The sequence below is a fragment of the Porites lutea genome, chromosome 13 (genome assembly GCF_958299795.1).
Source record: "Porites lutea chromosome 13, jaPorLute2.1, whole genome shotgun sequence".
In the NCBI taxonomy this organism is placed as follows: Eukaryota; Metazoa; Cnidaria; class Anthozoa; order Scleractinia; family Poritidae; genus Porites; species Porites lutea.
The window spans coordinates 23,384,676-23,397,629 of NC_133213.1; the positions used below are offsets into that span (position 1 = coordinate 23,384,676).

At 37.5% G+C, this 12,954-nt stretch overlaps 1 protein-coding gene across 2 annotated transcripts; it reads left to right on the plus strand.

The window, feature by feature from the left end:
* Nucleotides 1-75: 75 nt before the first annotated feature.
* LOC140923224 (GATOR1 complex protein NPRL2-like) lies at nt 76-12,495 on the plus strand. 2 transcript variants are annotated; one of them, XM_073373307.1, is made up of 13 exons: nt 76-204; nt 282-373; nt 1,524-1,692; nt 2,056-2,164; nt 2,992-3,131; nt 3,602-3,699; nt 4,293-4,329; nt 5,557-5,650; nt 6,062-6,179; nt 6,353-6,511; nt 7,178-7,224; nt 8,030-8,136; nt 10,660-10,793. In XM_073373307.1, exons 1-12 carry the CDS (start codon nt 127-129, stop codon nt 8,095-8,097), a joined length of 1,209 nt encoding a protein of 402 aa, XP_073229408.1. In that variant the 5' UTR covers nt 76-126; the 3' UTR covers nt 8,098-8,136; nt 10,660-10,793. The 2 variants fall into 2 exon arrangements, with proteins under 2 accessions (XP_073229408.1, XP_073229409.1); XM_073373308.1 differs by lacking the exons at nt 76-204; nt 282-373; nt 1,524-1,692; ... (7 more) ...; nt 7,178-7,224; nt 8,030-8,136 and adding an exon at nt 9,109-9,504 and having other exon boundaries at nt 10,660-12,495.
* The last annotated feature ends 459 nt before the right edge of the window (nt 12,496-12,954 follow it).

Below are 12,954 nucleotides of genomic sequence, written 5' to 3' on the forward strand. Positions count from 1 at the left end.
TCACGTCGAGAAGAGACTGGGAAAAATATTGTTTCGCGCCTCGGCCGAGTAAGACTGGGTGCTATCTTTAAGTTCAATATGGCCGATGTTTCGATTAAATATAGCTCATAAATTCTATGACAAATTATGACCAGCAACAACGATCTACATTGCATATTATTCTGCGAATTTCACCCTACTGCAGGCCCGAAAATTGTGTATCAGGTAAGCACCTTGCAAAATTTGCTAAGTTGTTGATTCGAGGGAGTTCAATTATTCTGATTAGTTTTTGTTTGTTTCAGTTCCCTGAAGACTATATCTCAAAAGAAGAGTTTGATGGTGTTGCTGTATACATAATCCCAAAGCCCGAGCTACAGAGCAAACTCATTACAATGTGAGTTGGTTTGCATACAATATACCTTATTTTGAACGTAATATAAAAGTTACTTGTAGCCATTTTTGCTGGTCATTATCATTAATTTTATACATTCAGAACAGCTGATCTACCCTGCAGTTATGTTACGCACTAGTTAATTATAAAACAAAGCAAAGTTTACACGATGCCATATATTTTTTACTGATCGTTTATAATCTATGACTTTAATAACGTGGTAATTTTAAGGCCCTCCCTGGAGGGTAGTCAGTATAAAGCACTATGTCCTAGCTTACACAGCTCATCTATTGATACCAGTACCTGAGGAAAGTGGAGGTGCTAAAGTTACCTTCTATTAGGCAGGCCATGTGGCCCAGTAGCCAGAGCATAATCTGGTTTCTGTAGCATTAAACTACAAGGAGTATTGCTACCATCCCCCCTCCCCTCCCCTCCCCTCCCCTCCTCCACTCAGATAGGATGCTAGCTGGTCTAATCTGTTAGCATCTGTTCCCTCTGTTTCCTCAGTCAAGAAGGAAGTCTGAGCTCAAAAAAAAAAAAAAAAAAAAAAAACTTTAAAAGTGTGTAGCTCAATGTGATTACATCTCAGCGCTTTCATTAATGCCCAGAAATTATTCTGCCTTAAGTGCTTTGCTGTGCATAATATCTTACAGACTAATAGCTCCTTTTACTAGAGTTAAATTAACTTCTCATCACTCATTATATTTTTTAGCCATTAAATATAGAGATGTTTATGGAAAATTTAATGGATTCAGTGTTCTTATGTAGTTGAAAAATTAATAATTGTATCATTCCTCAAGTCAAGGGAGCACTTTGATTGAATCCTCACCATTGTTTTTACTTGTTTGTTTGTTTGGTGTGAATAAATAAATCCATCGCAGTTTACCCCCATTATTTTCACCAGTACCCCATCCATACTCCAGGGTGAAGAGGGACAAAGTGGAGCAAAGTTTCTTGTCTAACAATCTGCTACACAATGGGGCAAGGCTTGAAGCCAGACCTAAAGATTCAAAGTTGGAGTTGTTACCTGCTCAGCCATCACGTCTCCACTAAACTTCACGATGGTGATCACCCACATATTAAACAAAGTAGGAAGCAAAAAATTCCTACTTTGTTTTAAGTAGTTTTTTTTCTTTTCTTTTTTTAATTGCAGAAATGCACTTGATCATAAGTTCATTGGCTGTCCTATTAGTATAGAAAGTGCAAAGTACTCTCGGAATGCTCTCCTCTTCAATGTTTGCTTTGTTCTTGGTCCCAATGTTGATACCATTTGCTACGAGGGTGTGGTGAAGAAGCTAGCAGGATATATGACTTCACTTGAGGTAATATTTTTCAGTTTGGTGTAGGTTTCAAGGATTTCCGTAGGTTGTTTCATTTTAAAAGAAGAGTAAACAATAGACCTACTACTTGTAATGAGCAGAATTTCATTTTGTTAAAAATGGACAAGTTACATCTATGGTACATGTAAGTTTATGGTCAACGGCAACTGGGGATTTAAATGTTACATTATGGCACACAAATTGTCTGAGTGTGTAAGTATTTGAGCCCTCAAAACAACGACTTACAACAACAAAACAAAACAACCTTGATTTTCTGCCTGATGTCCATTTGCATTTCCTTGTTTTCAGCATTTTTTTTTCTTGATAAATTTGTCAGCTGACCAATTTATTATCTTAAATTTGCAGCTTGAAGAAGGCTTCCTCTCTCAAGAGGAAAGAAAAGCCACTCTTCCATCGATTCTAAAAGAAATATTTGATGAGCTTAATAAGAACGGAAAGTGTATGATTCAGATAGGTGAGTTTGCTTTGTTCCTTTGAGTGGCACAGTCCTGGTTTCAAGCAGCACTTCTCAAAACTAGCTTGTCTCCTGCCCCAATTGACGTCCTCAACCATACTTGTGAATAGCCCACTGGTTGTATCCAACAATTTGGGGTTTTTAATCCTTTTACTGTGATAATTATATCATTTTGTATTAAATTTTTCAAATAATTTATTATTTAACCAAAGTACCTGTGAACTAGCTAGACCAGCTAGGTGCACAAACCCGCTATAAACAAAGCATTCACAATGTGCAATTATTAAACGGATGATTGAATAGGAGTTTTACAAAAGCAAGAGGGGGTGGGGGTATAGGGTTATTTAATCATTCCAGAACAACACATCTTTCAAGCTACAGTCAAACAGGCAACAAAAACATGCAACGTTTTTTGCAACCAGGCTGCAAAACAAATTCATAAAAGCTATACCTGTATGTTGCATTTAAAATTGTTTGACCTGTCTGGTAACGGTTGTTTGAGGTTGCATGAACACTGACTTCTAAGTGGATATAAATTATGTGGGAGTCATGCTATACACGGGATTTAGGTTACTTGCTGTAGACTCACGTTTGCCCTGGGCCAGTAAAATGCACTACATGGGATTGTACAGATTTTATTTAATGCAGAAAGTAGAACTATGCTCTTCTTTTTGCATCAACTTTTTGCAACCTGGAACAACCTGATTAATATTCAACTTGTTTTGCAGCAATGTTGCTGTTGCAATGTTACCGTACCATTAAGCAGATTATGGATCATTTTCTACTTTATTGTTCTCAATTTAGTAGTTTGTTGTTTTGTTAAACAGATGAGGCTAACACAATTCACCTTAAGTGCAACATTGCTCCTTTCAATGATCCTAGTTCTGTGTTGGATCATCAAGTTCCTGTGTTTATTTGTGACAAAGATGCAGTAGCTTCATCTGAGTGGGACATCACCACACAACAGGTACGTACCCATGACCTGTTGTTTTGCCAACACCCTTTCAATAACATCATAAGTTGTTTCGATCAGAAAACGAAACAAGCACTAAACATCTATAACTCGTTGTTTCGGCCATAATATGTAAACGTCTGTGTTACCTCTGAGTTCTTTAAGCCATTGTTGGGGAACTGACTTAGCACGTTGGCGAAACAACTTTTAAAGAAGTTAATAGCAAACGGGAAGTTTGCGAAACAGCTCGTAGGTGAAACGACTGTAAATCCGGGTAATAAACTGAAGCACTGACTGATAAGGAATCTAGTATCCAGTACCTTGGATCAGGAATCCACAGCTTGGAATCCAGAATCCAAGACTGCCTTGAATTACCTTACATGGAGCGAGACAGATGATGATTTTGCTTGTTTTTATGTTACTTTATTTTTGATTTTCCTACATTTCCTTAATATTAAATGTGATTTTCTCTTTATCTTGATCAGATACTTCGATACATTGATGGTTTTAACCATGTTCAGCGGATCGCTGGGGAAGCTGACATGGAAATAAGTCTTGTTAGGATGTGTATTCAAGACATGGTGTAAGTAAAGTTTACTACCCACCACAATAAGCTAATGCAAAACTCCAATTTTTATGTGCCAACTGTGACCCAGGTTGGAAACCTTGGTTAGATCTTGACAAGATCTTGGTAAAATCATGGCAAGATCTTTAATATGATCTTGGCAAGATCTTTGGTAAGATCATGCAAGATTTTGACAAGATCAAGATTTCCCAAGATCTTGTCAAGACCATCAAAGGTCTTTCATGATCAATTACAAGATCTTAACAAGGTTCTCAACCTGGAGAGAGTCTACATAATATTATTTAACAAACCGCTTTAACAACATCAACTGGAAAAAAGTGACAATCCTTTCCAGGTGTTTAGATAGTGAGGATGTCGCACAGATGGCAGACTGAGCAGGAGAAAACAACTACAAGAAGAAGTACAACCAAAGCAAACAAACAAACAATATATATATATATATATAAAATATAAACAACAACAAGAAACAAAATTAAACAAAAAGAAAACAGGGAGCTAGTTCTCTCTCCCTCTCTCTATCTTCGTCGTCTTTTTACAGCTATATTTACAATACGCAAGTAAAAATATGCCTTATTTTATTCTACTTGCAGTCAATGTAAAGTTGTCAAATTAATTTCTATTTTCCAGGTAAGTACTCTACTATAACTACTTTCTACATAACATAGTTTGATGTAGCCCCTACTTGCTCACTCTTAATAATCCATGTTGTTGTCACCCGGGTATTTTGTGTTGTATTGTCCATCTGATGGTCACTGGCTACTGCTACGGTTTCGTTCACTCGTTATTTAAATTTTTTTCAGGATTCTTTTGTTGTTCCCCCAAAAGCCAGCAACCAAACTTCAATACCCTTAATCGTGAAAGCAGTTACAATCTCTGTGATATTGCTTCTTTTCACTGTAAACTGGCAGTTGGTAGGCAGTAGGTTTGCTTGTGCAAAGTGGCGTGCCATTCTTCAAAACTGATTTTACTCACCAATTAGTCTTTTGTGGTCGCACGTGAGACTGGGGGTGCTTACCATTTGACAGAAAAATCCGGTTGGGATGACGAAAGCATAGTGGTAAGCGATTTACCAGTTTACCGTACAAATGCCACATCCGTTAACTCTTTGAATCCAAAAAAAGGGCGAATTTTGTAGCATGAGTCTGGAACCAACCAGAATGAAAGGACTACCTCAAAACGTACTCCTCAATTTTCGGCTGGAATTTCCGAAAAGTGACCTTACCATTTACCTTCCTTCCGAAATTTTCTGTCAAATGCTAAGCACCCTGGGTTTATGTTTTGTTGAATTGCATGATGCTGTGGCTTTTCTCATTGGCTATTAAGACGGGTTGCTTAGAAAACTGGGTTAAAGTAGTGCCATGCTGCAATTCGTGCACGCACCCAGTCTTACACACCAGGGTTGCAGTAAGCTATTTCTGAATTGCGCCTAGTCTCTTTTTTGAAGCAAGGCTAAGTACAACGCTCTAGTTCAAGTTCGATATATTAAAATTCAACATGACTCCGAGGCTTTAGGGACAAAACTGCAGATTTTTTGAGACTCCGTTGTCTCCCAATTATTTCCCAAAAGAGACTTGAGTGCAAAGACAACCAATAGAAAAAATATAATGACAGAACGCCTGGTAGTAATGTTAGAATTTTATTATATGGAATGTCGGCTGTTGGCATGAAAATAATTTATTATTCTCAAACAAATAAAACTCATCTTCACACTGAAAGTTTTGCACTTAGCCTGGTTTAAAAGTGAGAGATTTTGGAACTCGGAAATGGCCGGCTCATTTCTCCTGTTCGCTCTTTCTTACTGTACTTCAGTTAATAATTTATGCTTAAGAAGTATGTGGCATGTCATTCTTACAGTATTCCAATGTGTACATCCCCACACCTGAGATTAATCAGCTGATACATGATAAGAAGTTACAGGAGGAGTGTCTTCAGTACGTTGGAAAAAAAGGTAGGGAAATTCTGCAGCTGAAGGAACGTTCGGGAAATGTGTCAGGAGAGGGGAATTAGAGCCTTTTTAAAACCAGAAAACCGAAAAAGAAAAAAATATATAAAAATACCAAACACAGATCCCCTATGAAAATCTTTGAAAAACGGAAAATCAAGGGATTTTAATGCTACTTTCGCCTTGCATTTCTTAGCCTGTGGCTAGCTGCCCCCTCCCTTGGCTGAACAGAGGTTATGCATTTCTACGTTTTGTGATTAGGTAAAAAATTCTTCCCCCCGCCCCTGTCACATCCTTTCTCAATCAAAAGTATATATCAAAACGTATAGACACATGCCCGCTAACAGAGACGCTCCGTTTTCTTCATGCAATTTTAAAACCTAAGCATGTTAATATCTTTCATACTCTCAATCACAGGGCGGACACCACCGACCTTTCGTGATGTGTTTATGCTGTACTGCGGGCTAAGTCCAGGAGCGACTGTGAGGGACCTGTGTACCAGATACAATCCTGCAAGTCTTCGTGTAGATGAGAGGTATTGTGGGGAAAAAGCGGGGTCATAATCCCTAGGTCCTTATATCTACCGTTGATTTGTGTTCCTTCAATTTCTTTGCGGCCTTCGTTTATGGAATTTATACGCATATGGCAAATTCCTTTTTTTTTCTTTACCAATTTTCATTAAATCCTCTAGTTCATTTTTACTTGCAGGCGGTTAATTCAGTTTGGAATGGTAACAGAGATTATCCGTCGTCTTCATAAGTATCCAGTTCAGCTAACAGCGCCTTCCAAGAGTGCATCATTACCCAGAAGTTATCACAGGCCGAGAGGGAAACATTCAGACTCCAACAGATTTAAACTGTCAGATAAGTGAGTTTTACTCTGTACATAACTGGCAAGGCTTCAAATGGTCACACTTATATATCATTTACAGGAACACTTTTATAAATAGTACCATGTGGAAGTTCCGCTCACCTTTTCACTGATCCAAATCTCAGTACCGTAAGAAAGTGCTGCAAAAGAGTTTTCATTTGGAATGGTCACAAATATTCCGCGTTCACAAGTTACAATCACCCTAAATTGCATATTGAATAGTAGTTTTCATTTCAACGGTCTCACCACAGCCATAGGAAGGATTAAATCCACAGAATTGGAATTTAGAACAGCTTTATGCAGAGTAATAAATGGTACGGAAGAAAAGTTATGTCGCGCGCCATATTCATTTGAAAGGATATCTTTCACAGACTCTACATAGAAGAGTATGATAAACAGTATTCCAAGAAAGTAGAGCTCAGTAGCTTTCATTTATGTGTGCCTATCCTTTTGGATTTCATCCACAGGCTCCACGAATAGTAATAACGTTCATTTGAATGAATGTGGTGTAATCTTCGTTGGTAAATCTGGTTACACAGTGCGAGAAAAATTTGACCAAACCTGATCACAGATATATAAAAATGTACCAAAAACACGAAATCAAAGGGAAAACAACGACCGGTTGAAAAGCTCAAAATTGTTTACTTCTTGATTAAATCACAGGTGGTTAGATGGAAATCACAACTATGATGAAATATGCTGCAAAACAGGTATTGTAACAAAGTTTTTATCGTTGACGTAATATATCAAACATGAGATGCAGTGTTTCATCACCAGATGAAACACCGAGAAGAGAGTTGAAAATACGACGCGCAGCGGAGTATTTTTGACGAACTTCGAGGTGTTTCATCTGGTGATGAAACACTGTGTCGAATGTTTGATATTTCTTCTCAAACAAAATCATTTTTGAAGGAGAAATTAAGGATGCAAATACTAAGCAGTGTTTCATCCGATTTCCAAACACTCATTAAACATTAATTTCCTTTGTATTTTCTTAATGAATTATTAATGAGTTTGATAAATACTAAGATTAACTCACTAAAAAAGCCAATCAGAGGAGTGAACGATGTTTTTACGCACGTGAGAAAAATATTACTTGGCCAATCAAAACCCACTGGGCTGCGTGAGTTTCGCGCCAAAATTCCCGCCTTTTTCAAATGCTTGCAGCCTGCTTGCAGTGTCGTCGCTTCGCGGGTCAAAGACTAGAGAGTTTCTTTGTTGAAACGTAAACAACAGTGTGAAGAACAGTTGGGAAAAGATTATGGAAACGCTTCGTATATTTTGCCTTTACAGCAGAAAGTGTTAGGGGCCCCACTGCAAAACAAGGTAGAAAGCAGAACCGCGAACGCTTTAATTCGCATTAGTATGTCACTCCAAATTCAGACGGCTTATTGCCTCCCCCTCCTTGTAATTCTTCTTTCAAATTTGAAAATCGCTTGTGTTCCACTTAGAAGTGTAGCTTTGTTGTACGATGAAGAAGTATGTGAACTGGTTAACTATTTCTTTCGCCTCTAGGTTTAACTTATCAAGAGCTGGATGACATCGTTGAAGGAGAACCTCACATCGTGGTTATATGGAAGTGATAACTTAGTGATGGTGTAACAACAGACCATGTGTTCAATGTAAGATTGCTTTAACCAGCTGTAGAGATCTTTCAATCGACGAAATAACCATAACAATAAGAATGTGTGACGTTATTTGTGCAGCCGGGGCCATTTTCGGAGAAAAAAACTGTTGTATGCATTAGGGCCATTTATACGAGGAAAAATAAGACGCGTCTTACATAAGACGCGAACTTTCCGTATAAACGGCACATTTCGTCTAAAATAAGACGCGGCTTAGCTAAGACGCGTCTTATTAGATAAGACATGCTCGTATGAATGGTACAGTTCGCGTCTTATTTAAAACGCGTCTTATTTTTCCTCGTATAAATGGCCCTATTGTTTGCGCCTCGAATGCGTTCGAGTTTCCTTAGCTTTACCGTCACTATTGTTTTTATGACACTAAAAGAATTCACAACGTGACCATTGTCTTTTTCTTTTCCTTTTTTTGTTCGTAATTTTTTCCGTTACCAATCGTTTACCGTTCATCATATTTACGCATCCCAGCGTGAGTCCTTTCATTTTAGTTTTATCCATAACACTTATCTTTGGGCGGATTTTAATTGCTCATTTCGTTATTTGAGAAATGGTCGACATATCTCATCTGACGTTTGCAGTAAACTTGATTCTAAATCTGACAGGAAGTAAACAGTGCATTGATAACGTCTTTATCTTGATCGCACGTATCGTTTTTAAATCTCCCACTGACGAGTTTAATTCAGCTGGAACAAACCATACCTCTTCTGTGAAATATCCCATATTGTATTTTATTCAGTCAATCTCGGCCTCTTTTTGCCAAAAAAAACTAATTAAACAGAGACGTATCTCGTCGAATGAATTACTTTGTTTTTCCACACACGGCACTGCTTATTGTTTTTTCGACGCCCATTTGAAATGTTAATTTTAAAAGCTGTTTCCTTTTAATTTGCATGTCAGAGAGCCATTGTAAAGTTACTCTGTGTTGCCATTCTTATCACCACAAGAAGCACTGAAAACAGAAAACGCGCAATGACACTAATACTGAGATGCAAAAGTTTCAGTTCAAAAAACATTGTTATTCTGCAGTTATTATTACTGTATCGAAGTTTAACCCAAGGGATAGCCCATTTATCACCCAACGAGGTCGCTGTTAACGGAGCGTTTCTGACACTCCACGGCTACGCTTCAAACGGTCCCAGATTGGGACGCTATGATTGTCGTAGTATATTACAGTGTGGTCATCTTTGCCTTAAAAACTTTCGCTGCCTTTCCTTTAACTACCAAGAGTTGAGTATTCGTAATGGATTTTGTGAATTAAGTGGAGTGAGTGTTGGATCAAGACATGAACGCGATAAACTGATCAGAAAGATGCCTGGATTCGTTTTCGTACAGTTAGTAGGAAAAGCTCCAGTAAGTGATCGGTTCACTTTGATTCAATAATGCTACTTTTTAGAGAAGAAAGAAATTGTTGATGATTCGTACTGGGGAACCTTTGGTTGTCTTCGTACAATTAGTTGGAAGAGTTCTAGTAATTCGTTTATACTTAGCACCTCCATACGGTAATACTATCTTCTAGAAAAAAACAGGATTTGTTCTTGGTATGTACAGGGAACCTTTAGTTCTGCTTCCTGTTTTATTCGTTACCTTTTTAACAATAAGATTATAGGAAATCTTTCACTAACAGATGTTTGCAATTGGAAGCTAAATCTTTTTTATTTTTATTTACTTTGTTTTTGCATATCTGTGTGATGCTGCCTTGTGCTTGAAAATCGTGCAAAGTGAATGAAGGAATATATATTTTTTAATCTATGTCTTCTGAAATAATTATTTTATTTTTATTTATTTTTTATTTTTTTCGTGATTATCAATTGAAATTGAAAGCAAACACGCACTATGAAAAACAGGAACACAGTTCATTACAACAGATCTATACATTTAATAAGTCGGACTACTAGACTGATGTATTAAGTAAAGAAATAAGCAGCTGACAAGACGGCTGCTAATATCATGCAGCACAAGGAGCGAATTTCATCTTTCCATCACTGGCGGCGAATTTTACCAGAAAAAAAAACATAAGTTTCAATCGGAACTTCTAACAGTACTTTTTCCATCACGTCAAAATTTTTAACCGGCACTTTTTTGTTGTTGTTGTTGTTTTTTTTTGGTTTTTCTTTCTCTCGATGCTCTGCTAGGGTCTGAAAAGTGATGTTCACTCAGCAGTTCTCTTCTGGAAAATAATCGTCAATCACAAAACTCATTTGGCACAGTTTTAATTACAAGAGATCCCTCTTTACGAACATTTGCTCAATAGGCCCTTTGCTGCTAGTCATTCACGTGGTACAGAACCGCTATGTTGGTTGCTGCGTTTTTTTAAGGTCTGTATCGATCACCCATTTGATAACCTTGTTTCTGGAAAAGGAAATTATTGTTTTGGAAAAATTAGTCTGGAAAAAGTCTTGAATTTTGGATCCAACAAGTCTGTATGAACCCTGTTTGAATAGCTACTGGCCATTTGAGTGTAAGGGCTCTATGTATGTTTTTACCGTTTGTTATTTCTCATTTCAGCCTCGGAGTTGCCTTGATTACCTGCGTACTGGTAGACGTTATTCGGGATTTTTCAATATTTTCGACGAAAAAGGAACTTCCATGGTAGTGTATTGTGATTTTACCTCTGAGCCCAAAGCTGCATGGACGCTCATCATGTCAGAAAGGACACCAGGATTTGATTTATTCAAAGGAGTGCCTCTTTTTAAAGATAAACCTGTAAATGAGTCTATTCCGAAGTGGGATGCGTACAGGCTGTCACTTTTTAAGATGAAGCAGCTGCGGTCGCTTTCATCTCACTGGAGAATAACTTGCAGCTTTCAGTTAGATGGATTGGTCTATCGAGATTATGTCCGTGGCAAGTTCGCAGACTTTGATATCATTGATTTTAAAGGATCTGGCACCTGCATGAGTGTTGAGTACGTTAACGTTCGAGGCTACAGCTGTAACAACTGTCAAATGGCTTGGTGGCAATATGAGAATGAAATCTTGCATCACGACAGTTCAACCCCGCGATGTGGCTATGATGCGTCCAAAGGAGCTGTAGCGACCGAAGATAACTTCGGTTTTTACACTAGTTTCAATCCTTCTTTCCGATGTACTGAGTCGGGGCGAGAATCCACGACGAATCACTGGTTTGGTTCACACTTGAATACACATTAATCCGAAGTTGAAAAAGCGAGGTCTTGTCAGAGACATACTCAAGCAACGCATTGTGATTCCTTCGAAGTGAACGGATAGATTTAAAAAACTGTTAGTTCCGCATTTCCGACCAATAATAGCCGCCAGAAGTTGTACAATTACAATCGAACCGTCCGCATTAGCGACTATTCAACATGCCTAGATTTGTTGGTCGCTTACAAAAGGTCTTGCGAGAGTAGGGCCGTAATTAGTATGTTTAGCCAACACTAAAAGCGGAACTCCCGCCTAGAAGTTGTCGTTGGCTTAAAGCAATACACTTTATTAAAAAAACAAAAACGCTGATAAATAGATGAATGAAAGAATAAATAAATAAAATAAAATGAATAAATCTACTTACAGGTAACTATAAACTTACATTTACAATAAACGCACGGGCACGGAAACACAAATTGTTTACTCAGTATACAAAATTTCAAATAATAAACACAATGTAAACTTAAATTGCAAAGCTGTTAGACTATCAACACCGCTTATCAGCTTCAAGGTGGAATTCCCTTGTCTTAGGATGAAAATGCAGGAGACTGTAAAAACGTTCCAAAGAAAAATGAAAATGCGTACAAACCAAGCTTTTTTGTTGATTTGAAAATCTCTGATACTAAGTTTGTTCCAACGAATGGACCGCAAACTACCTTGCATACAATTAAGGAATAATTTGCCACCACCGATTGAGACAAAAAGGACCTATTAGTATTAACTTATTTTAAGGCAAAGGTCATTTTAACCATCACACTTACTCGTTTGAAATTTTTGCTGTTTTTAAGCTTTAACCCTTTAAGCCCTGATATCCACTTACAAATTCTCCAAACTGATCTCCATACATTTCCTCAAAGAATGAGTTGAGAGAATTTGATAAAAGATCAAAGATTTTTCTCTTTAAGATCATTTTATCAATTCTCGTAGACTTTGCTCTTAACAATCTATGGTTATCGCTAGGAGAAAATTGATTTTGGACACTATTGGGACATAAAGGGTTAAACGAGTGAAACTTGAGCCAGTGGTCCAGGATTAACGCAGAGCGCTTTAACCGATCCTTTGTAAATCCAGTGTAAATGGGATTATTTTGAAATAAAATTTGTCAGTTGCTTGTAATTAATTTAATAAGTATGACTTTTATAGTGAACGTGATTTTGTAAATATACAGATTTTATTATCATCGTTATCACAATCCTCATGATTATGATTGTTGTCATTTTTATCATTCTTACTAGCAACTAGTTATTTCTGAAATAACGTGGCTATTTTTTTTAACAAAGTCTTATTTATGGGAAACTGTGTGGTGGGGTTGATCATATCTTTAAATTAACTAATTTACCTGTATATTGTAGGTGCAATGGGTTGCGTGAATTATGAATCATTTATTCGACTCATGTGTTAAACAATGATGAGTTTCTTACTTTAAGGTTTTCAATTCTGGCCGTCTTTGCCGCAAGACTGCCTTAATTTCAGTGTGGTGCAGATAGGTGCTATGAAGGGTAGTTGGAAGAGTGTCGCTGAGATATTCCTACTTCAAGTAGCTTTGGGGAGTGCAACGCTTTCCCCGCACAGAAGCAGATGTTTAAGAACTGGAAACTTCTCACCTCCCATTAAGAGTAAGAACTTATTTTTCCTCTTTTC

Bases quoted from the DNA above. Each gene is read 5' to 3' on its own strand.
- LOC140923224 (XM_073373307.1), top strand. From the start codon at position 127: ATGACCAGCAACAACGATCTACATTGCATATTATTCTGCGAATTTCAC. The intron at 374-1,523 runs GTGAGTTGGTTT...TTTTAATTGCAG, and splicing joins CAGAGCAAACTCATTACAAT to AAATGCACTTGATCATAAGT. The intron at 6,512-7,177 runs GTGAGTTTTACT...ATTAAATCACAG, and splicing joins AGATTTAAACTGTCAGATAA to GTGGTTAGATGGAAATCACA.